At 50.6% G+C, this 22,831-nt stretch overlaps 3 protein-coding genes across 8 annotated transcripts; 1 reads left to right on the top strand and 2 right to left on the bottom strand.

Moving 5' to 3' along the window:
• Positions 1-2,342: 2,342 nt before the first annotated feature.
• ZMYND15 (zinc finger MYND-type containing 15) lies at positions 2,343-8,593 on the bottom strand. 5 transcript variants are annotated; one of them, XM_059668878.1, is made up of 14 exons: positions 8,257-8,593; positions 7,146-7,755; positions 6,486-6,720; positions 6,239-6,394; positions 5,373-5,533; positions 4,692-4,844; positions 4,305-4,385; positions 4,039-4,155; positions 3,835-3,923; positions 3,651-3,749; positions 3,333-3,486; positions 3,190-3,248; positions 2,770-2,930; positions 2,343-2,528 (listed from the first exon to the last, which is right to left on the bottom strand). In XM_059668878.1, exons 1-14 carry the CDS (start codon positions 8,590-8,592, stop codon positions 2,357-2,359), a joined length of 2,583 nt encoding a protein of 860 aa, XP_059524861.1. In that variant the 5' UTR covers position 8,593; the 3' UTR covers positions 2,343-2,356. The 5 variants fall into 5 exon arrangements, with proteins under 5 accessions (XP_059524861.1, XP_059524862.1, XP_059524863.1 ...); XM_059668879.1 differs by lacking the exon at positions 3,651-3,749 and having other exon boundaries at positions 3,835-3,935; XM_059668880.1 differs by lacking the exon at positions 3,651-3,749.
• A 284-nt stretch (positions 8,594-8,877) lies between these two features.
• On the top strand, positions 8,878-13,166 carry CXCL16 (C-X-C motif chemokine ligand 16). Its single transcript, XM_059668884.1, has 5 exons — positions 8,878-9,011; positions 9,597-9,732; positions 10,033-10,127; positions 11,959-12,381; positions 12,899-13,166. The coding sequence occupies exons 1-5, from the start codon at positions 8,945-8,947 to the stop codon at positions 12,952-12,954; spliced, it is 777 nt and encodes a 258-aa protein (XP_059524867.1). The 5' UTR covers positions 8,878-8,944; the 3' UTR covers positions 12,955-13,166.
• A 258-nt stretch (positions 13,167-13,424) lies between these two features.
• On the bottom strand, positions 13,425-16,312 carry MED11 (mediator complex subunit 11). 2 transcript variants are annotated; one of them, XM_059668885.1, is made up of 3 exons: positions 14,970-16,289; positions 14,619-14,749; positions 13,425-13,974 (listed from the first exon to the last, which is right to left on the bottom strand). In XM_059668885.1, the coding sequence occupies exons 1-3, from the start codon at positions 15,052-15,054 to the stop codon at positions 13,837-13,839; spliced, it is 354 nt and encodes a 117-aa protein (XP_059524868.1). In that variant the 5' UTR covers positions 15,055-16,289; the 3' UTR covers positions 13,425-13,836. The 2 variants fall into 2 exon arrangements, with proteins under 2 accessions (XP_059524868.1, XP_059524869.1); XM_059668886.1 differs by lacking the exon at positions 13,425-13,974 and adding an exon at positions 14,017-14,134 and having other exon boundaries at positions 14,970-16,312.
• Between the last annotated feature and the right edge of the window lie 6,519 nt (positions 16,313-22,831).

Below are 22,831 nucleotides of genomic sequence, written 5' to 3'. Positions count from 1 at the left end.
CTGCTGTGGAGGCGGGGGAGGCTCCCACCACCACTGCTGCACTGGCCAGCCATGAGCCGGCTTCCAGTTGAGTGGCACTCCCCCTGTGGAAGCACACTGACCATCAGGGGGCAGCTGCTGCATTGAGCTCTGCCCCCTGATGGTCAGTGCATGTCATAGCAACCGGTCGTTCTGCCGTTAGGGTCCATTTGCATATTACCCTTTTATTATATAGGTCAATTTTAGATTTATAGATGAGTTGAAAAATAGTAGAGCATTCCCATACACCCTCTACCCATCTTTCTTTAATGTTACATCTTATATAAGCATGGCATATTTATGAAAACTAAGAAATTAACATTGATACAATACCATTAGTGAAACTACAGACTTTATTCAGATTTCTCCAGTATTTCCACACTAATGTCCTTTTTTTTGTTTTAGGATCCAATGCAGGATACTGCATATTTAGCAGTCATGTCTCCTCTGTCTCTTCCAATCTGTCAGTTACTTGGTCTTTCCTTGCCTCTGATGACTTTTGACATTTTTGAATAGTGGCCAGGTATTTTTAGAGACTGTTTTACAATTTGGATTTGTCTGATGTTTTCTCATGATTAGACTGAGGTTATGGATTTTTTACAATAAATATATTTTTTATAAAATATATTTTATTGATTTTTTAAAAATATATTTTATTGATTTTTTACAGAGAAGAAGGGAGAGGGATAGAGAGTTAGAAACATTGATGAGAGAGAAGCATCAATCAGCTGCCTCCTGCACGCCCCCCACTGGGGATGTGCCCGCAACCAAGGTACATGCCCTTGACCGGAATTGAACCTGGGACTCTTCAGTCAGCAGGCTGACGCTCTATCCACTGAGTCAAACCAGTTAGGCTACAAATATATTGTTATTGATTTTTAGAAAGAGAGGAAGGGAGAGGAGAGAGAGAGAAACATCAATGTGAGAGCAAAACATCAATTGACTGCCTCCTGCATGCCCTCTGTACCAGCAATTGAGCCTGAAACCCAGGCATGTCCAACTGGGAATCAAACCGGCAACCTTTTGGTGCATGGGATGATGACCAACCAACTGAGCCACACGGGCCAGGGCTGAGGTTATAGATTTTTGCAAAGAATACTACAGTGGTGATGTGGCCTTTTCTTTGCATCATGTCGGGAAACATATGATGTTAACATGACATTTCTTTAACCTTAATCACTTGGTTAAGGTGGTACCTGCCGGTTACTCCACTATTTTTCCTTTTCTATATTCATGAGAGTCAGTAAGTCTAGCCAACACTCAAGAGGACTTTAAAAGCAGAGTGAAGCCGGGCGGTGTGGCTCAGTGGTTGAACGTTGACCTATGAACCAGGAGGTCACCGTTTCATTCCCAGTCAGGGCACATGCCCTGGTTGTGGACTCGATCCCCAGTAGGGGGCGTGCAGGAGGCAGCTGTTCAATGACTCTCTCTCATTGATGCTTCCATCTCCCTACTCCCTTTCTCTCTGAAATCAATAAAAATATATTAAAAAAAAAAAAAGCAGAGTGAAGTCACTGAAGGGATTTGTGAATGGCGGTAATGTGTTCCAATGTCTGTTTTAGAAGGAATACACTGGCTAAAATGAGGAGTTGAGTTTGTGGTGGGACTGGACCTAAACTGGTGGGTTTGACTGACTAGCAGTCTGACTGCAGGTGTTGGCTCTTGTTTGGTTACACGTGATGAGAGAAGGTGACGTCAAGGCCTCCAGGTGTCTGATTTGGACAGGTGAGTGGCTGGGGCCTTGCATGGAATATAAACCAAAGGCTGTGTGTCCCCATGGGAGGCTGTGTGCCCCCCCAGACCCCCAGGGAGAAGCTACTTTCTGCTTCTTGGTCTTGCTCTGAGGCAGGGGAATGACTTACCCACATACACAGACCAATGGTTCTCAACCTTCTGGCCCTTTAAATACAGTTCCTCATGTTATGACCCAACCATAAAATTATTTTTGTGGCTACTTCATCACTGTAATGTTGCTACTGTTATGAATCGTCATGTGAATATCTGATAGGCAGGATGGTCTTAGGCGACCCCTGTGAAAGGGTCGTTCGCCCGCCAACGGGGTCGCGACCCACAGGTTGAGAACCGCTGCACTAGACGTTTGGGAGTAACAAGCAGGGCCAGAGTCTCAAGTAAGAGCGGGGACAGCACGGAGGGCCTGGAAGACGCTGGAGGGGACTGAGTCATCCCTCCCCGTTCGGTGACCCAGCTAGGAGCGTGGGACTCGGTGGTTTCCAACAAGCAATTTTATTTCCCTTTCCCGCGTGCGGCCAAGCGGCCCGCCCCTCGGCCGGCCTCGCGCGCTTTACGTCCCGCTCCGAGGCCCGGTGGGGACCAGCCCTCACCTCCGCCGGCGCGGCCCCCGCCCAGGTTTCTTCTCCCCGCGGCGCCTTCGGGCGGGGGCTGCGGGGGCCGCGGGGGCCGGCGCTGCGGGCCCGGGCCCAGGCGCCGCGCGGGCCCCGCTGCCCTGCGAAGGCTTGTAGACCAGGTGGAAGATGAAGGCGTTGCAGTACCTGCGAGGGGCGGGCGCCATCAGGGCGAGGGTAGCGGGGTCTTGGCGTGGGCGCGGAGCTGGAGGGGGTTGTGCGTTGGCTCTGAAGCGGGGTGTGCGGGGTTGTGGAGACCCGCCGAGGGTACGCGTAGCCGGGGCAGAAAGGGCAGGCGTAGGGCTGGGCTTTGGGATGCGCAGCCGGAGAGGAAGCAGCTAAGGCGGGGATGGGAGGGGGAGCGCACAGGGAGCGGGGGGACCCTTACCAGGGCATGCAGTTGTCGGCCGCTCTGAGACGAAACGGGGAGCGGAAAGGGTTGGGCTGTGGGGGGCTGGTGCCCCCTCCGGCGGCCACTGCCATGGTCTGTTCGTCCATCACACAGCCGTACTCGCTGCTCTCGGTGAAGAAGGCGGGCACTCGGAGGGACTGGGGTGGGGGCCGGGCCTCAGGCACTCCGAGAGGCTCCTGCCCCCAGGGGCCTCCCCAGCAGCAAGGGTAGTGGACTGGGCTGCACACTGAAGCCCCCCGAAAGGCCGGGATGGAGGAGAGGTGCGGGCAGACACAGGGAGGGGCAAGAGGCAGCCCCCCGGTCAGTGGAACAGATGCTGGAGAAGCGGAGACGTTCAGGAAAGGAGGAGGGACTGGGCAGGAGGTGAGAGGAGTTCCCTTTTGCCCCTTTGCCCACCTGTAAGCGGGGCAGCGAGCTCAGCCAAGTGTCTTTGAGACCAAAGCCCGAGTTAAATCCTGTGGACGGAGGGAGAGCAGGGAGAAGCTGGCTGCCATGTCTCCCTCCTCCCTCCTACGCGCACGCCTACCCCGGGTTCTTACCAATAACCAAGTCGGGCTTGGGCCCCTGGAGCAGGTGGTAGGGCCGAGCAGACACTTTGATCTGCAGGTCCCTCCGGCCCCCCTTCTCCTTAGTTCCAGAGCTGAGCCGAGCTGACACCCCGGAACCAGGACGGACGGAGACTTCAGGGCCATCCTGGGGGGCCAGGAGTGGGGTGCAGAAACCACTGGAAGTTAGGGTGCTGGAGGATGCATCAGGCAAGACCAAGGAGAGGGGAGGAGGGAGCAGAAGGGCGAGGCCGAATGAGGAGGACAGTAGGAGGGCCAGGGGCGAAGAGCAGGGAACCCCTCAGCCCTCACCCTCTGCAGGGTAAAATGCTGCTGGTCACTCTCGGGGGGCAGGCCATCACCCACAAACTGTAGTTCCAGGGCCACGTGGGGGAGCAAGACCAAGAGCTCCTAAAGGACAGAGAGGCGGATCGGGTCCCACCCTGCATCCACTTTGCCACCCAAATGCCCAACCTTCAGGCCTGGAGGGACTTACCCAGAACACCATGACAAGATCAAACTCCTTCCCAGCCTCCACCACGTGGATTTTCAGAGATTGTTTGTTCTGGATGTTGAGCTCGGGGACTGTGTGAGAAGCTGGCCACTTAAGGGTCTGGTCTCCCTCCTCTTCCCTCCTGTCCCCTACCGGCTCCCTGCGGCCCCGCTTGAAGCACTCCTCCCCCTCATCCGCGCTCCTTACAGGACTGGGGCACCAGGTGGGTGATGACGTAGTACACAGTCAGCGGGTAGGTGAGCAGCACAGCCATGGGGGAGTCCAAGCTGAGGCCCCGCCATGTGTAGTAATCCTGCCACGAGCCTGGGGAAAGTGGGTTACTGGGGGACCTGGCCCCAGGTCTGGACCCCAATGCCTCCCGTCTAATAGTCCCCCTTATCTCAGCCACCCAGACTGCTGGCTCTCCAGTCACTATCCCTGCCCCTAGTTCCTACAGGGTCCCTCCAGCTCACCAAAGAGGCCCCTGGGTGGATCCGGGGGCACAGGAGGCATCAGGACAGGCCCGTCCCCCTGAAGAAGCTGGTAGGGATCTCCTGAGAGGAGGAGAGATAGAGGAGGGGCTCAGTGTCAGGGAGACCCCCACCTGGCATGCCTCCCTCTCTCTTCCAAAGGAGCTGTATTACCTGAGGGAGGACCTGGGGGAGTTGGGGGAGGGGGTGGCCTAGGGATGGTTTTGGGATGGGGAGGGCAGCCGTGACTTAGAGGGTTGAGGAAGGGACTGAAATGGCCCTGGTGTAGGGTTAGGTGTGTATATGGAGGGGTAATCTGGGACCCAGACAACTGTATTCCCTCCCACCTTTCTCCCTGAGAGGCCCGTGCCTGAGGAGAGGTCCACGCACCATTCAGAAGAAGGGTGAGGGAGGGTGTGCCACCCCGGGGGTGCCTGGGGGTGCCAGGGCCTGGGATCAGCATGCTGATCTGGGTCCAGTAGCCACGAGTGAGGCCTCGTGAGGCCAGGAAGGCCTCCTTGTTGAAGGTTTCACTGGTCACCTCTGGAGAAGGGGGAGGAGAAGGTTGAGGGCCTGGTGGCTAGGACCCCCCAGACTTTAGCTCTCCTCAGCCTCTCCCAAGGACTCTGGGTCTGAGTCTGGTGCTAGGCAGGGAGAGAACTAACATTTCTGAGTGCCTACAGTGTAGCAGGCATCCAGCCGGCAGAATTCCTATAACAATTCCTGGGAACATTTGTTAGTATCCCGATGTTACAGATGAGGAAACGAAGGTGCTCAGACACAGAGTGATTTGCTTAAGGTCACCAGTTAGTGTTGGAGCTGGGAAGCAAGTGTTTGAATCGCCAGTTCTAAGTCTCCTAAACTATTTCTGGGCCCCGGGTGCTGAGTCCTTAGTTCCAGAAACTCTGTCTCCAGCCTCAAGGTCTAGTCTTCTGTCCCAAATACCCAGCATCCAGCCCTCGTTCCAGGGATCCAGGCTTAACCTCCAGGACCCTGTTCCCAGACATCCAGGCCCCAGACACAAAGGCCTGGTCCCAGCTCCCCCGCCCCAGCCTGACCTCCCTATGGTACCTGCAGTGTAGGTGAAAGGCAGAGTTGCCAGTTCTCCTGTCCGCTCCATGAAGGCTGCAAGCCTTGGGCACCAAAATCTGTGGCTCACATCATCTGGGCATCGCCGCCAGTCGGCCCGGAGACAGGCCTCTCCACAGTACAAGACAGCACTACACTGGGGGCTGGGGTCACAGGGAGTGGTGGGCACCCGGTGTTAAGCTCTGTAAGTCCTTTGCCATCTGTCTGCCCTGCAGCTGCCCAAACTCAGTCTGTTTGTCTGTATTCTCTCTGCCAGTAACAGCTTGTTTTCTTTCTTTTTAAAAAAATCCTCATCTGAGGATATTTTTCCATTGATTTTTAGAGAGAGTAAAAGGGAGGGGGAGAGACACAGAGAGAGAAACATCGATGTGAGAGAGACACACCACCAGGGCCAGGGATCGAGCCTGCAACCGAGGTACATGCCCTTGACCGGGAATCAAACCCGGGACACTTCAGTCTATCGGCCGACACTCTATCCACTGAACCAAACTGTCTAGGGCAACAACTTGTTTTCTTCACCTAATTTCCTTGTCCCTCACTCTGTCTATATCAGCAGTTCTCAACCTGTGGGTCGCGACCCCTTTGGTGGTCGAACGACCCTTTCACAGGGGTCGCCTAAGACCATCCTTCATATCAGGTATTTACATTGTGATTCACAACAATAGCAAAAATTACAGTTATGAAGTAGCAAAGAAAAGAATTTTATGGTTGGGTCACAACATGAGGAACTGTATTTAAAGGGCCAGAAGGTTGAGAACCACTGGTCTATAGGGTCCCCCACTGGCCTCTCTGTTTGCCTGACTGTTGGGGTCTTCCTTCCTCTCACTCCATCTTTGCAGGCTGCTCACCAGGGTGTCAGCTTCACTTCAAAGCTGTGCTTGTGACAGACATGGCAGGTTCGAGCCCGAAGGGAGGCAAAGGTGAAGCCTGGCTGGGGACCCCATGTCCGCATTGGGGTCTTGGCTAACTTCACTCCCAGCCTTGGGACCAGACTCTCCAGCTCTCTGAATGGGGGTGAACAGGGGCATCAGGCTGCGTGGTCCAGAAGTCCGGGCCCCCTAGGCCTCCCCACCCGCAGATACCAGATTTCTGTACCGGTGCAGCTGGGCATCTCCCACAGTAAGCTGTCGGGGCTTTCGAGGGTCTCCAGAGCCCATGGGGCAGGCCATGCTGTGGCAGAGGAGAGCATAGGCCCGAGGAGCCAGGTTCTCTGTCCATGAGCCCTTGCCTGCACTCCTCTGGGCTCCATCCATTAGCAGGTCAATGCCCAAGATGGTGCCATGTTCATCCGTCACCAGTAGGAGGCAGGCAAGGTGCAGGGGGGCAGCCTCTGGGGAAGAAAAGTCAGAGGTGGCGGGTAGCAAAGATGGTCGGGACCAGGGGTATTAAACTCAAATGCCTACAGGGGGTAGGCAAGTAAACTGAGTGAGCAAAGGGAACCAGGTAGAGAGGATATGCCTTATCTTAAAGGGACAGCAGACACACAGTACCAGCATTTGCTGCCGTTCTTTACTTTTTCTTAAGAAGGTGTAACTCCACACTTCCCGGAGTTTTTTTTTTTTTTTTTTTAACAATATTAAATGTTGGCTCAAATTAAAAAACAATGTGGGACGATAAAAACACCTTCGCAGGCCAGATTGGCCCGAAGCCACCCTTTTGTTTGTGACTCCTAGCTGGGTTCTGAGTGGTAAGAGGGCTTCAGAGGGGGAGTATGTCTGCATAGGGGATAGGGCAGGGCCAGCCCTGGCTTCTTACCACTTCTTCGCCCCTTCCTCCTCTTAGGCCCAGTTTCGTCTTCTGCCCTCTCGTCTTGACAGCCATTCTCGCCACCTCCTTCCTTCTGCTCGGCCTCCTCTGGCTGCCCTGGAAGATTTGCTTCCTGGGGGGACTCCCTGCTCGTATGGACTGGCTCCCCATCCTCCTCTGGTTCTACCTTCTCTGTGCCTGCACCCTCTTCCTCTCCGTTTTCTTCCTCTTCCTCCTCTTCTTCTTCCTCCCCTTCCTCGCCTTCCTCCAAACTGACAAAGCTGACATAGGGGCTTAGGTCTCGAAGGTGGAGTGGGGGCTGATCTCCCAGCAGCCAGCCCGCCCCCAGGCCTGGTCCAGGCTCTGCCCCTTGCCCCAAGCTGATGCCCACACTACGGTTGGGCAAGACATGGAGCACCCAAAGGGCAGGGTCCTGGGGCAGCCTTCTGATCTGCGCCTCCAACTGTCGCCAGCGGCCCTCCAGGCTGGTCTCCACAGCCCCACGCTCTGCCACGAACTTTCGGAACCAGCCAAAGAGGAGGGCAGTGAAATCAAGGAACTCGTCTCGATATCCAGACACAAACTCCATGTCTTCAGGGGCACAGGGCCTGGGCGCAGACTAAGCCAGGGGGAAGGGGTTATACGGTGAGGGAAAGGCTGTGCTGAGAATTTGGGGCTGAGTCACACCATGGGAGATTGGGTTTAAGAGTCAGGTAGGGTGAGGTCTGTAGGTGAGTGTTAGGATCTGAGAATAAAGCTTTCAAGGCCGAAGATGGGAATCCCGGGATGAGAACGGGAGCTAGACTTGAAAGTGGACCCTTCGGGTTAAAGACGTACTCAGGCGTGAGATGGTATTTGGGGCTGAAAATGTGAGGCTCCAACCCTCAGAAGCAGGGTTTGGGCTGGGAACAGAGATGAGGGAGGGCTTATCCTACGGGGAAGGGCTTGGCAAGGAGGGGAGAACTTGGGATCCGTCTGTGGGGTGTGGCAGGAGGGAGCAGGCGCAGGAGCATCCCTTCAGTTTGGATCGGGTTGCGGGGAGCCCCCGTAGACCTAGCCTCTCCTGGCCGTTCCGCTCCTCCGGTACCTGCAGCCGCCACCACTTTTCGAAGGTAAATACCTCGGGGTGGGGGCGGCGTGACGTCAGGGTTGGGGAGCCCGTGGCCCGCTCCTCGCGTCTGGGCGCCGTGTGTTCCGGGAGGCCCGCGGGCTTTCCTGTCCTCATCACCCCGGACATGTGACTAAATCCCGCGGAGCCGGGGAAGTGAAAGCATCTTGGAGGCGGTGGCCGGTGAACCTCACTAGTGTCCCAGGTCCCCAGGGCCGACCTGGGTAGGCGAGCGGCGGGCGCGGCTGGCATCCCTCCTCCGCGTCGGGTCGGGTCCGCCGGTTGACACGCAGCCTCCTGCGCGCCTCGCTCCGCAGCCCACGTTCCCTGTCCCTTTGTTTCAGACATTCCCGGCCAACCCGTCCACGGAGCCTCCCGCCGAGTGCGTGGGCGCGGGCGGCGCAGCTCCGCCTCCGGGAATTTCCCACCCGCGGGAGTGCGGGCCGCACGGGGTGGACGGTACCGACCGCGCTGTCGGTTCGAGGCGCCACGAGCTGCGAGCGCGGGACGGAGGGTGGGCGCTGCCCCTCGCGCCGCCTCGTCCCGCCGTCTAGGCCGGGGTCGCGCGCCCACGGCCTCGGTCGCTCCTAGGACCTCAGGTGCAGACGGTGAAGGAAGTGAGAGCCTCAGAGGAACCTGCCGAACGACCGTCACTCACCGGAGCCTGTCGGGGAGCCAGCCTGGTCCCCGCGGCCCCGAGATGAGGTGCGGCTGGGGACCCTGGTCCCTCGCGCTCCCCCTCCTGCTAGCGCAGCTGGCTGTGCCAGGTACGTGGGGCCGGGCTGGGACCCAGATCCCCGAATCTGGGAGGGGGGTGGCTGTGTGTGAGTATGTGTGTGTTTACTGTGTGTCGGGGAGACACTAGGGCCGCGGGATTGAGTTGAGTAAGTGGGGAGCCAGGCGCGCCCGGATCCCCAGGGCAGCCAGGGCAGGGGGCGGGCCAGCTGCCTGGAGTTGGGGGTCAGGCTGCGGGACACCTGGATACAGGTGGTATTATGAACATCTTTAAAAAATATATATTTTTGATTTCAAAGAGGGAGAGGAAGAGAGAGAAACATCAATGATGAGAGAGAATGCATTGGCTGCCTCCTGCACACCCTCTACTGGGGATCCAGGCGCAACCGGGGTGTGTGCCCTTGACCCGAATGGAACCCGGGCCTCTTCAGCCCGCAGGCCAAATAAACCGGCTGGGGCAGGAACAGTCTTTAGGGGTGTGATGTGGGGTTGAGCATGGCGATCAGGCCAGGGCCTAGGGGAGAGGCTGCAGTGGGGCAGTGGGTTGGAGGATGAGTGACAAGCTGGTGGCACACCTTGCCTGGGAACCTGTGCTTGACCTCCTCTGTCCCACTCAGGCGATGGCAACGAGGGCAGCAGAGCTGGAAGTTGTCTTTGTGATAGAAGTTTTTCTTCTGACTCTCCAACGTTTAAAGAAATGGAACGTTTCCAAAAACTACTGAAAACCTATGATCGCTGTGGTGACTATGTCAGGTAATCCCACCCACCCCTGAGGAGGAAGGCAGCGCCTGCGCAATCCCTCCTTGCCAGGTGCCTCCAGGACCCTCTCAGGTCAAACTTGAACTCCTTCTGGGAGCACCTAACCCTTCTCTGGGTTGTTTGCCTTAATTCTCCACACTTTCATTTTCCTGTTACACCTTCCTGGGAAATTCCCACTTCAGCAGAAACAGGTTGCTCTGGGAGGTGACCTCATGTCTTTGGAATGAGGAAAGAGGTTGGAAAGGGGTGGGGGTGGGGGGCTCCTGAAGCTAAAACCAGGTTGTTCCTCTGAAGGTTCCAGCTAAAGTTCCAACAACGGTCCTGGAGTGTATGTGGGGGCAGCAAGGACCAGTGGGTGAATGAATTGATCAGCTACTTTGCTAAGAGAGGTGAGTGCTCTCCCCCTCCTCTCCAGGCTCTGTCTCCAGGGCTCAGCGCCTCCACCTTGTAATTTCCTTCACCTCAGACCTTTCCCCTGTGAGTCCTCACATTCCTATTCTGATGCTGGCCAAAGTACTTTCATTAAGTCTCCGTTCACCAAACATCATTCACTACCACTTTCATGATTTTTTGCTAGTTCACCCTGTGCTATTATTTACTCAATATTTTCCTTGAAATCAGGACCCTATCTTTGTTTTCCTTCTTTTATGGAAATTTAAAGACATACAGTATACAAAAATGTAAAGAATTGTAAACATCCATATACCCACCACCTAGATCCTACAATACTTAGTCTTTATGTTTATATTTTACATATGTACATAATAAAGCAAATATATTTTATATTTTACAATATTGAGTTTATAACATTTTAACTGTATTTGCTTTATTGCACATCCGTCTATCCAGCTTCTATCATCAATCCACCTTATTTTTTTGATGCATTTCCAGGTAAGTTGCAGGCATGACTATACTTCACCCCCTAAACATTTCAGCATGCATATAGAATTCAGTATTTTATTGTTCCTTTTTTCTTTTGAGGTAGAATTTACACACAATGGAATGAATAAATCTTTTTTTTTTTTAAATTTTTTTAAAAAATATATTGATTTTTTACAGAGAGGAAGGGAGAGAGATAGAGAGTTAGAAACATCGATGAGAGAGGAACATCGATCAGCTGCCTCCTGCACATCTCCTACTGGGGACGTGCCCACAACCCAGGTACATGCCCTTGACCGAAATCGAACCTGGGACCTTTCAGTCCGCAGGCCGACGATCTATCCACTGAGCCAAACCGGTTTCGGCAAAATGAATAAATCTTAAGCCACTTTAAAGAAATGGTTTTATTGATTTTAGAGAGAGGGAGATAGAAACATCCTTGATTGGCTGCCTCCTGAACACCCACTAGTGGGGACTGAGCCTGCAAGCTGGGCATGTGCCCTGACCAGGAATAGAACCAGCAACCTCCTGGTGCATGGGATGAAGTTCAACCAACTGAGCCACACTGGCCGGGCCACAAGCTACTTTTGAAAACTTAAGTAGCGACTTGCCCTAGGCAGTAATATCAGTGAAGTCATAAATATAATGCACTGGTTGTATTTTCTCCTAAAAGAAATACACAACCATTAAAATACGAAGTGTTTTTCACATCCCACCTAAAGTTGTCTTGTGTAGCATATGTGGTAAGTTTATTGCCCTTTGAGCTCTATAGGCCTACATTATTTCATGTAATACTCCCAGCTACTATGGCCCTTGGTACTAAAATTATCCCCACTTTACAGCTGAAACAAATGAGCCCCTGAGAGGTTAAGAGACAAGAGCAAGGTCACACAGCTACTTCATAACAGATTCCAACCCAAGTGTCTGTCTCTCTCTCTCTCTCTCCCGCTCTTTTGTTTAAAAAGTATCTTTTGATTTTTAGAGAGAGGAAGGGAGAGAGAGATAGAAACATCAATCGGCTGCCTCCAGGGATTGAGCCCATAACCTGGGCATGTGCTCTGACCGTGAATCGAACCAGCAACCTTCTGGTGCATGTGTTGACACCCAACCACTGAGCAACACTGACTGGGCCCAACCCAGGTCAGAACACACCTCTGTCCCTGTGGTTTCATGGTGCAGTTGGTTCACTTCTTTCTCCCCCACCTTTCACCTCTCCCCTGCCTCTCTCTCCTGGTCTTCAGCTGTTCCCCTGATATTCCCCTTGACCCACTACCCTTCCCTCTATCTGCTTCTTCACCCTATCTCCTCATAATCATGACTCCTCACTCCTTGCCTTTCCAGAAAGTGGACATGCTTACTCTGGAAGAGTGGTCCAGCAGGAGCATTCACCTCCCCCCAGCACCCAGATTCCTGAGTCCACTGAAGGGGCACCTGCAGTCACGGACACCCCTACTCAGACATACCTGCCACTCACCCTGCAGTCTACCCAGCAGCCTACGCTTCCAGTAGGAACACTGTCCTTGGACAAAAAGCTCATCCACTCCCATGAAACCACTACTTCCTCTGTGGGCCATAGTGTAGAGGTTGGGCCTGAAGCTGGGGTGAACCAGAAGCACTTAGAAGAAAATGTGGGTTCTCCAGCTGGGTCACATGGTGTCATGGTGCCAGTGCTGTCTCTCTTGGGCATCGTCTTCTTCCTCACTGCAGCCCTTCTCTATGTGCTGTGCAAGAGGAGAAGGAAGCAGTCACCGGAGTACTCTCCAGGTAAAGTGGATCTCTGAAGCCCTCCACTGGGGACCAGAGCCTCCCTGGCAGGAATCCTGATCCCAGTGGCTTCCAGATAGCTGGAAACCACCCCAGGCAGGCAAAGATGAAGGCTATCTGCACCATGGACCGTAAGTCACAAGAGAAGAATCAGCCAGAATACAGAATGGGGAGGGAGGGAAGCCACCATGGGCCCTGGGACCAGTGCTTGGCCTTCAAAGCCAGGCAGTGCTTGAAAGAAACACCAAGAAGATGGCAGCTAGAGCAGACTAGTGGGAGATGAAGGGGTAGAAAGTAGGAGCCATCCATTTAATTCACAAATCTTTATTGAGTACCTACTGTGTACCAGATTGTCTGATTAAATGTTTTGGAGTCTGATTCTCTAATTCAAGCTATCACTTCCCCACCCCAACTTCCCTTGGAGTCTGATTCTCTAATTCAAGCATGTGAATCTGCCATCACTTCCCCACCCCAACTTCCCTTGATCTCAGAGCTCATCCCTCAATTTCTTTTCCAGATTTGGAGCTTCAATATACACCTGTGGCATCATATTCATTCCAACAGTTGAGCTAAGAATGGAAGCTTGTGAGAGTAGAAAATGTGATTTATCCACTACCATAAACATTTAATAAACTGGAACAGTCTCTCTGGCACATAGTAGGCACTCTGTACATATCTGTTACTGTTTAACACCAGCCACTGCCCTCTGTTAGAACTTTCCTTTTGTCTTTACATTGTGTAATATTCTGAACGTATATTATTTTTACTAAAAAGTATTTTTCTAATTATTGACTCTTCTTTCTGTATACATTGGCCTCATGCCCTTGCCCCTTTACCATGATTCCTGGCTTCAGCTTCTCTGCGGATGGTACCCCGCTCCCCAAAGTCTCTCTCTATACCACACCAACTTTAGCCCTCACCTGCTTCCTCCCCTGACCCCACTTAAGGCCTGGGTTTTCCCACCCTCCCGCAGCAGCCGCCAGCTGCCAGCCAGGCTGGATTCACTTCCTCAATCCCTTGTGTCACTCATATATGCCCCAGTCTCAGTCTGAGCTCACTGTCCTTATTGTTGTTGTTTTTCATTATCAAAACCCTTAGTTCCTGTTTTCTCTCTTCCAATGAAGAATGTGTCTTCATTGGGTCAAGTCAGTGGAGGGGGACAAGGACATGAAATAGCTGAGGAAGTGGGTTGGGTGACTGACTCTTTATCTCCTGTCTGAGCTTGTCAGCACTTTGGTGAAGTTAGAGCAGGAGCACCTGCTAGAGGAGCCAGCACAGAGTCGTGGGCAGACGTGGGCTTAAAGTTTCTCCATTCCCACCTTTTGCCTCTTTGTCCTCATATATGACCAGCAGGACATGCATGGCAGCCGGTGCTCCTCAATCTAAAGGTCTCCAGGTTCTGTCCCGGGGGGCAGGTGGCGATCTGCCTCCAAGATGTCTCTCTGCCTACTTGGCTTAGTTTTCCAGCATCTGCTCACAGGTTCGGGCCACATCGCTGAGCTTGAGGCGAGCATAGTCCACCCGCTTTAGTGCCATCTGACAGTCCTTCCTTGAAGAGTAGCTGGAGCCCTCGTGGGGCTGCCCTGTGGCCACCTAGAGGACATTTCAACTGGTCAACGAAGCCCCCCCTCCCCTCATCCATCTCCCCAACAAGACATCAGGTCTCTTGTCTCATTTCTTTCCAGAGTTTGAATTCATACCACATGGTAGCTGGATGACATAGGGCACACCACCTAACTTCTGATGACCTCATCTGGAAAATGGGGGTGACACTAACTAATTCCTAGAGTTGTACAGTTAAATAAGATCACGCTGCGTGTCTGGTACGTTGTAAAAGGTTGGTAAACAGTGGTTGCTACTGTAATGACTTCAGAACCCTCTCAGTCCCGTCTCTTTTGTCAGGAAGTAGCTATGGGGGGTTTCAGGCTCCTCAGGTCAGTTTCTAGGGACAAAGTCCTGCAACAGGCGGTTGGGTTTACAAGCCCTCTGCCAGAGCTTCCGTATCTAGTGGATCACGTGATGAAACTCGTGAATAGGCAGGGCCGCCTTTCCTTTTAGAGGAAGAAACCAGCCCTGGAACGGAGGAGTCCTGCCAGGGTCATTCATCCGGCTTGGTGCCGGCTCGGGCGGCCTGGTCGTGCCTGGCTCCCGAGGTCAAGGCTCCGCCGGGGCCCTCTGAAGGCTAAGGCGAAGGCAGAGAGCTGGGTGGGCACCTGCACCTCTCACCACCCACCCACCTGGGTTAGGTAGCGGATCTGAGCCGACAGCTCCGCTTCTACGTGTTGCACCGACGCCGTGAAAGCCGCCGCTTGTCGGTCTAGCAGCCGCTCATTGGTTTTTTCCTTGGAAAGTTCCAGGATTACGGTACCTGCAGGGGCGGAGAGAGGGCAGGGCTACTTAGACACCGGCAGTCCCGCCCCGTCCAAGCGCCAGTCCCTCCAACCCCCTACCCTCCACCCGCCTCCCTCCCGCGCAGCACTAGCACCTAGGTCCTAGAATCCTTCCCCATCCCCCCTCCTAATCTCGGGTTGGCGCACGGGCACGGGGCTCGGGCTCGCTCTCGGCCTTCCGGTCGTCGTTTCCCGAACCTGCATTCTGAAGGATGGCGCCGATTTCCCGTTCGATGTCTTCCAAGGCGCGTAGTCGCTCGTTTGCCAGGCTGTAGGTAGCCATTGTCTGTCTCTCGGGGAACCCACCGGATTTTCCCCTTTTGCGAAGCGCGGCGTTTGAGCCCGGAAGGGCACGTCGGTTTCCGCCGGCGCCGAGAGCGATCTCTAGCCGACACTACAATTCCCAGGATGCTCAGCGAAGCCCCGCCTTTCTCGGCTCACCTGGTGAACGACAACGCGCAGGAGTTCTGCGCATGCCCAGACCTGCGCCATCGCCGCAGGACTACCAGTGCAGGAGGCTGCAGCGGGACGTTCTGGAACCAGGGGCGGTCTGACCAGTCAAACCTTCGCGCCATTATCTTGTGGCCTATAGTTAATTTCTCCTGTAAGAATTAATTGAGCGTTTGCTGGCGCTAGGGGATGATGGTGGGAGTTCTGGGGTATTCTTCCAGATTACACAGCCGTGGAACCGCTCTGTGTGTGCCCACCCGGCTCCGCCATCTGTTGGGACCCGGGGAAAGCTTGACTTGGTGAGGGTTACATTATTCGCCCTAGCGCTTCCTCCTGGACGGGAGCCCAGCTGAAACACCGACTATCAGTCCTGGCTTATTTCAGCCTTTTCACCTTTCCCTTTCTGGTTTCCATCATGTGGTGGGCTCAGGTTTACAAAGAAGAACGAGGTGGACTCTCCCGCGATATGGCATAGGCGTTTTGTTGGAGCTGTGCCCCGGGTGCACCACCAGGAGCACAGAGAAAGGACTCCGGGCGGAAGTGCTGCTTGAACGGAATCTAAAGAGTTAACCTGGTATCTACCTGTTTGAAGAGGAAAAAGGAACTGGCACAGGCAAGCGCCTGGTGCGTGAAGGGGTCCAGCGCATTTGAAGGGACAGCAAGGGATTCAGTTTGGCGTGAATGGAAGGTGTGGCTGGGGAGACTGGAGGAGACAGATCTGGAAAAGGTTTGCAAGCTAAGTAATTTGGACTGTGTTCTGATGGCATTTGGGACCTTTGAAGGATTTTAAAGAGGTGTGTTAGGACAGATTTACCCGTTTGGAAAGATCAATGTTGACAGATTATGGAAGATTGAGAGTGAAACCAGTTTGCACAGGGTTAGCAAATTACCCCTGTGATTGGAGACTTTCAGTTAAACTTGAGGGAATCTAGCCCTAGCTGGTTTGGCTCAGTGGATAGAGCGTTGGCCCAGAGTAAGAAAGGTCCTGGGTTAGATTCCGATCAAGGGCACTACCTCCGTTGCCGGCTAGATCCCTGGCCCTGGTTGGCAGCCAATGAACGTGTCTCTTCCACATGGATGTTTCTCTCTCTCTCTGTTTCTCCCCCTCCCTTCCACTCTCTCTAAAAAGCAACGGAGCCCTAACTGGTTTGGCTCAGTGGATAGAGTGTCGTCAGCCTGGGGACTGAAGGGTCCCAGGTTCGATTCCGGTCAAGGGCGTGTACCTTGGTTGTGGGCACATCCCCAGTAGGAGGTGTGCAGGAGGCAGCTGATCGATGTTTCTAACTATCTCTCTCCCTTCCTCTCAGTAAAAAATCAATAAAATATATATTTTAAAAAAAGCAATGGAAAACTATCAAAATAACAATAGGGGACTCTCTTCCCCCCTCCTCTCTCCCTTCCACTCTGTCTAGAAATCAATCCTCCAGTGAGGATTAATAATAATAACAATAGGGGATTTCATAAAGAGGTCAAAAAGAAAGAGGAGTTAGTAGCAAGGTTTTAGATAGAAACTGAAAAACAGAAGGATAAATGGCAACTGATGTTTAAAAATTAAAAAAAAATTTTTTAATTGATTTCAGAGAGAGAAAGGGAGAGGGAAAGATAGAAACATCAATGATGAGAGAGAATCACTGATCGGCTGCCTCCTGCACGCCCTCTACTGGGGATGGAGCCCAGAGACAAGCATGTGCCCTGAGGAGGAATCAAACCAGGAATAAAAATTGGTTCACCGGTCCATCCTCAACCACTGAGCCACACCGGTTGGGCAGTGGCAAATGATTTAGCAGTGAAGTGATAACTAAACCAGCAGTGAAGAAAGTTTAGAAGCAACTTGATATGTCCTTGAATTACTGGCATCCTGTACAACTGGGGTGTAGGTGGTACCAACATTAGGATTCTTTGAAGTATTTAGACTCCTCCCATCTCCTCCTTTACTCCGTATATCTGGGCAACTACTCACCTCCAACCCATAGTGTTACTGGAGACTTCTTTGTTGGAAATGGAAAACAGGGTGTCTTCAGCATGAAGGATATTTGGGAACAGTTGTATTGAAAGTAGAGAAGTGAAAGTTTATTTACTGAGTGATGGTTTCTTGAACTCTGCCATCCAGATCAGAGACTGGAAGGCTCTTATCTGGGGAATCTGACTAGTGAGAGAAGACATTTCAGAGTATTAACACCAGGGGTTCCCAGATCACCCCATGGTGAAACCCATAGTTGGCCCCAACTTTGTCTATAGACAATGTAAAGCAAAACTTAAGGAAAAAGAAAACTATTGATACTTTTTACATAAGAGATACTATAATAAAGGATTGCATCTAAGAAAACACACTTGAAAAGTAAAACCTCGAGGGAAGGAATGAAAAATCTAGCAAAAGGGTTTAAAGAGAAATTGAGGAACTCTCCCAGCTAGTAAAGCAAAAGAAAGGAGATGGCATATAGGGGAAAAAAAGCGGGGGTGGGGGGGTGGGGGGGGAGTGGACTAGAGAATCAGACTGGGGGCTTAAAGATCAGAGAAAATGAAGAGTAAGAAAGGAAGGGCTGCCCAGCCTGTGTGGCTCAGTGGTTGAGTGTCGACCCATGAACCAAGAGGTTGCTGGTTTGATTCCTGGTCTGGGTGCACGCCCAGGTTGTGGGCTAGATCTCTGGTAGGATGCGTGAAGGAGGCAGCCAATCAGTGATGTTTCTCTTTCATCAATGTTTCTATCGCTCTTTCCCTCTCCCTTCTCTCTAAAAATCAATAAAAAAAAATAAAGGAAGGGCTTGTGCTTCCAGATGAAAAGGGCCCATCCATTGCTCATCATCAAGCCACATCATGAAATATCAGATGCAAAAGCTTCCAGGGAGAAAACAGACGGCATGTGAAGGATCAGCAATTAGAATGGCACTGAGCCTCTTAATAGTAACACTCCAGACTAGAAGACAGTGGATCATGCCTTCAGCATTTGGGGGGGAAAGTGATTTCCAATCTGGAATTCTGTTCTCCAGCTCTGTAGGGTGAAGGCTAAAAGGCAATGACTCAACAAAATAGAACTTATTTTCTTCCAAAAAAAAAAAGTGGGTAGTTCACTGTGCTCCACAAATCATACAGAGACCAAGGCTAGCAGTACACTCTGTCATCCTTGAGGGTCTTATACTGAAAAGTGTGGTCTGTAGGCCAGCAGCATTAGCATTACCTAGAAGCTTGTTAGAAATGCAGTATCTCAGGCCCCACTGCCACAGACCTACTGAATCTGTGTTTGAAGATCCCCAGGTGATCAGTTTGCATAGTAAAATCTGAGAAACACTTTAGGGCATTGCTGTCTGCAACGTCAAACCTGGGTGGCTGCCATCCCTGGGTAGAAGCTGGCAGGGAGGGGGAAGAAAAAATGTAGAGTTATACCAATCTCAGGTCTGGCTAGGAAGTGGCCCATATCATTTCTACTCACATTCCATTGAAAAAACCTTAGTCCTGTAGTCTCTGCCAACTCTGGGATTAGGGAAATCCAGTTTTTACCTAGGTGGCCAGCTATTGTTCTAGTACCGTGTAAGAATAGATTTTAAGTGATATCTAGACTCTCACAACAGCCAAACTATCAATAATGAAGACAGAATAAAGACACTTTGATAAAGGGTTTCAAATTTTTCTCCCACGTACCCTTTCTCAGGAGGTTATTAGAGTTAGACCCAGATTGGAAGGCTCCTAGAGAATTTTTTCAAGGAGATGAGAGGTGAACATCTGTTTTGTTTTGAATGAATTGAGAGGATATATAAACCTTGGGATGAGTATAGGGCAGAATTAGTGATAAATTCAGAGAATAATCAAATTTGTAAACGAGATTCAGGGAAAATAAAGTTATGGAAGAAGAGAAAGGCATTAGATCGATATCACATGACAGCTATGAATGACATTACATAAGCTAATAATGAATATTGATCTAACCCTAACTGATATAATTCTCTTGGGAGATTAGCATGCAGGGGCAGGATGGAAAGTGATCCATGGTGGGGCAGAGGGAAGAAAGGGAGCTCAGTTTTCACTTTACATGGAGGGAAGCCAGTAGATGGTGCTTAAAAACAAAAATTAGTGAACGTGTTGTTCAGAGATATGGAGGGAAATACTAAAAGAAACATCTACAGGAGGTGAAAGTAGTTGCCTCTGAGAAGGAAATTGGAGTGGGGAAGGGTCAGCTCTTTATTGTAATAGGCCTTGTAGCCCTACCTGAAGCCTCAAACTATGTGCATATATAACTGTGAAAATAAAAACAATAAAAATGGAAAGAGAGGAAATAGCGATAGATTTTACTGTGAAAGAGAATTAAGCGTGGAGGAGTGTTTTTCCTTTGGTTTCCTTTCTTTCTCCCACCTTTCCTCATCCCTCCCTCCCTTTCTCCCTTCCTTTCTTTAGTAGAAGAGCCTTGCATGGGTTTATTTACCATGGAGGAAGAACCAGTAGGGAGAGGCAGGGGTCGAAGAGAGAGGAATAGGAAGGGAGCAGTGTGAGCACAGGTGGAGGGATTAGCTTTGTACTGGAGAAGGCATCTTAACCTTGGTTGTCTCGGAGAATTGGTTTAGATGTCAGTGTTTGTTGGTAGGAAGTAGGAAGTTGAAATCGTTCATCCCTCATCGTTTAATGTCTGTGAAAAACAGAAGGGGAAGTCACTGTGAACATGTGGAAGGTTTGGAAGATTAGTAGGATGGGAGCAGGAGAGGGAGGTGACCAAGGACATGGAGTGAGACAAAGTGTTGTCAGATATTGAGGGCCCAGCGGGGGCTGGAGACCGTAAGTTTGTCCTGGCCCCAAATTTGTATCCAGCACAGTGTGGGTGCACCTAGGACATGTTAAAAAAATATTTGCTTAATGAACGAATAAATATGGTTGTGTGAGTTTTCTCTGGCAGTGCTCAGCAGCCCAGTGTTGGAGTGGAGAAGGGCAGGGTGATGGTCAACAGAGCCAAGGGTGGGGTTTGAGAGCGTGTATTGTGAAAGGAGCAAGAGTTGAGGGTGCTGATGAGATAGTGGTGGATATGATAATCTTGAACTTAGTCTGGAAAGAAAAGGAAGTGTCAAATTGTGAGGAAACAAAGGGTCAAGAGCTTGTGACAAAAAAAAAAGGAAGCCATTAAAAAAGCATGATGATAATATGCTACATTAAAATTAAAAACTTATGAATCATTAAAAATACCAGAAATAAAATACTTTGAAACTAGAAGTGGTCACACAACATTGTGAATATACTAAATGCCACTGAACTGTACACTTTAAAATGATTAACTTTATGTTATATGAATTTGACTTCAGTAAAAAGAAAAAAAAGAACTAGAAACATTAAAAAGATAAAGTGTGAAAAATATTTGCAAAATTTATGACAAAGGGCTAATTTCCTTACTACATAAAGAACTCTTAGGGGCCTGGCCAGCGTGGCTCAGTGGTTCAGCATCGACCTATGAACCAGGAGGTCACGGTTTAATACCAGTCAGGGCACATGCTTGGGTTGGATTGCAGGCTCAATTCCATGTGGGTGTGCAGAGGCAGCTGATCAATGATTCTCATCATTAATGTTTCTTTCTCTCTCTCTCTTTCTCTCCCCCTTCCTCTTTGAAATCAATAAAAAAAAATATATTTTTTAAAAAAAGCTCTTAGAATACATTAAGAAGATAACATTGTGGATCATGAGAAAGAAAATACCTACTAAGATGGGCTCCTGGTGGCTAACTGGGCTCAAATTAAAACAAAAACAATCCTGCACTGTATTTCTGCCACCTGAGCCAGCCCTTATAAAGGAGTTCCTGGAATCCTATTTCAACCAATAGCACTGAGGCTTTTCCCATCCAATTGGAGCTGCACAGCTATACCCTCCTCTCCACCCCCCATCAGCTTCACCAACCAGAGAAGCTCCATTCTGCCCAATGAAGACTGTGTTTTTTGTTTTTTGTTTTTTAAGACTGGTTTTTGGACCAATCAAATTGTGAGAAATTGGAGTCCTCATTTGCATGAGAATAGACCAATCAGGGACCATGGCGGAATGTCCCTCTATATAAGTTAGGCCCCCTCTGGCTGCACTGAGAGTACACTTTCCACTGAAGACGGTGTTTCCCTGGCTGGAGCTAAAACACTGAAGATGTCTCCTCCGAGCACACCAGCACAAAGCAGATCAGTGAGGCCCCAGGGCCACTTCAGGTCATGCTGTTTTCACAGCCCAGCTGTATCACAATTGAGCTGTTTTGCACTGAATAAAATTTCCCTTTTCACCGCACCCCAGATTGGGGGTTCCTGTTGGCATTGAATTGGCACCAATGACCACAGGTTGACATCAACCCAGTAACCAGTAAATCCGGTTCATCCTCACTCCTAAACAAAAAAATGCAAATTGAAACTAGGGCGATGTCACATGTCACCTGTTTGATCGGCAGTGATAAAAAAGATGCTCACCGTCTTTAACCCACCAACTCTGCTTTATGAATTTGCTCTACAGATATACTTGACATGGGCAGAAGGATATATCTTCAAGGACAATTGCTGTAATATTGTTTGAATTAGCAAGAGTGGACTTCCTCCATGTCTATTGATAGGAAACTGGTAAAAATAAACGACATCTAGGCAATGGGAAGCTATGCAGCTCTTTAAAAGGATGAGGTAGGCCCTATCCGGTTTGGCTCAGTGGATAGAGCGTCGGCCTGCGGACTGAAGGGTCCCGGGTTGGAGTCTGATCAAGGGCACGTGCCTTGGTTGCAGGCACATCCCCAGTGGGGGGTGTGCAGGAGGCAGCTGATCGATGTTTCTAACTCTCCCTTCTTCTCTGTAAAGAATCAATAAAATATATTTTAAAAAATTAAAAAAATAAAAGAATGAGGTAGATCTCTGTGTATTGTTAAGGAATGCTCTCCTAGCTACATTACTAAAGGAAAAAAGGTGTAGAAGAGTGTTCATAGTATGCTACTATCTGTATTTAAAATGAGGAAATGTATAGTCATGTACAAACTCAGTATGACTGAGTTTGAATAATATCTTTGGAAGAGTAATCAAAGAACTGGGGTAGTGGTTACCTCTGGGAATGAGAAATGGGAGACTGGAATCAGAGGCGGGAGGATGCCTTCTTTTCACCGTTTACTGTTTGAAATTTTTAAAAAAACCATCCACATGTTTTTATCTTCTTAAAAACATACAAAGCTAAAAGAAAAAAGGCATTGTTTCTCACAATGTGTGCTAATTCAAAATCCCGATTTCATGGATTCTTCCTGGGACTACTGACTTGGAATCTGGGCAGGGAGAGCCTGGGACTCTGTTTTCCTTTTGCATTCCAGAGGATTCTGATTCACCCGAAGTTTGAGATTCATGGGCCCACAGCTCAGAGGTCAAGGAGCAGGTTCATGGGAGTCAGGGATGTGCCAAAGACCAGGGGGTGCAGGGGATGCTACTGTGGAGAGGTAGGCAAGGTCATTGGCATTTTGGCAGCACTTAAAGCAGTGGTTCTCAACCTTCTGGGCCTTTAAATACAGTTCCTCATGTTGTGACCCAACCATAAAATTATTTTCGTGGCTACTTCATAACTGTCATGTTGCTACAGTTATGAATCGTCATGTAAATATCTGATATGCAGGATGGTCTTAGGCGACCCCTGTGAAAGGGTCG

The sequence above is a fragment of the Myotis daubentonii genome, chromosome 16, assembly GCF_963259705.1.
Source record: "Myotis daubentonii chromosome 16, mMyoDau2.1, whole genome shotgun sequence".
NCBI classification, from domain to species: domain Eukaryota; kingdom Metazoa; phylum Chordata; class Mammalia; order Chiroptera; family Vespertilionidae; genus Myotis; species Myotis daubentonii.
The sequence above is the reverse complement of the archived record's forward strand: the minus strand, read 5'-3'. Positions and strand labels throughout refer to the sequence as shown.

Excerpts from the sequence above, each read along its gene's own strand:
- MED11 (XM_059668885.1), bottom strand. The coding sequence starts at position 15,054 with ATGGCTACCTACAGCCTGGCAAACGAGCGACTACGCGCCTTGGAAGAC. Across the intron at positions 14,750-14,969 it reads CGCCATCCTTCAGAATGCAG|GTACCGTAATCCTGGAACTT; the intron begins GTTCGGGAAACG and ends CCGCCCCTGCAG. Across the intron at positions 13,975-14,618 it reads AGATCCGCTACCTAACCCAG|GTGGCCACAGGGCAGCCCCA; the intron begins GTGGGTGGGTGG and ends AATGTCCTCTAG.
- ZMYND15 (XM_059668878.1), bottom strand. The coding sequence starts at position 8,592 with ATGTCTGAAACAAAGGGACAGGGAACGTGGGCTGCGGAGCGAGGCGCG. Across the intron at positions 4,386-4,691 it reads CCTCACCCTTCTTCTGAATG|GAGATCCCTACCAGCTTCTT; the intron begins GTGCGTGGACCT and ends TCCTCCTCTCAG. Across the intron at positions 2,931-3,189 it reads GCTCGCTGCCCCGCTTACAG|TCCCTCCGAGTGCCCGCCTT; the intron begins GTGGGCAAAGGG and ends CCCCCACCCCAG.
- CXCL16 (XM_059668884.1), top strand. The coding sequence starts at position 8,945 with ATGAGGTGCGGCTGGGGACCCTGGTCCCTCGCGCTCCCCCTCCTGCTA. Across the intron at positions 9,012-9,596 it reads AGCGCAGCTGGCTGTGCCAG|GCGATGGCAACGAGGGCAGC; the intron begins GTACGTGGGGCC and ends TGTCCCACTCAG. Across the intron at positions 9,733-10,032 it reads CGCTGTGGTGACTATGTCAG|GTTCCAGCTAAAGTTCCAAC; the intron begins GTAATCCCACCC and ends GTTCCTCTGAAG.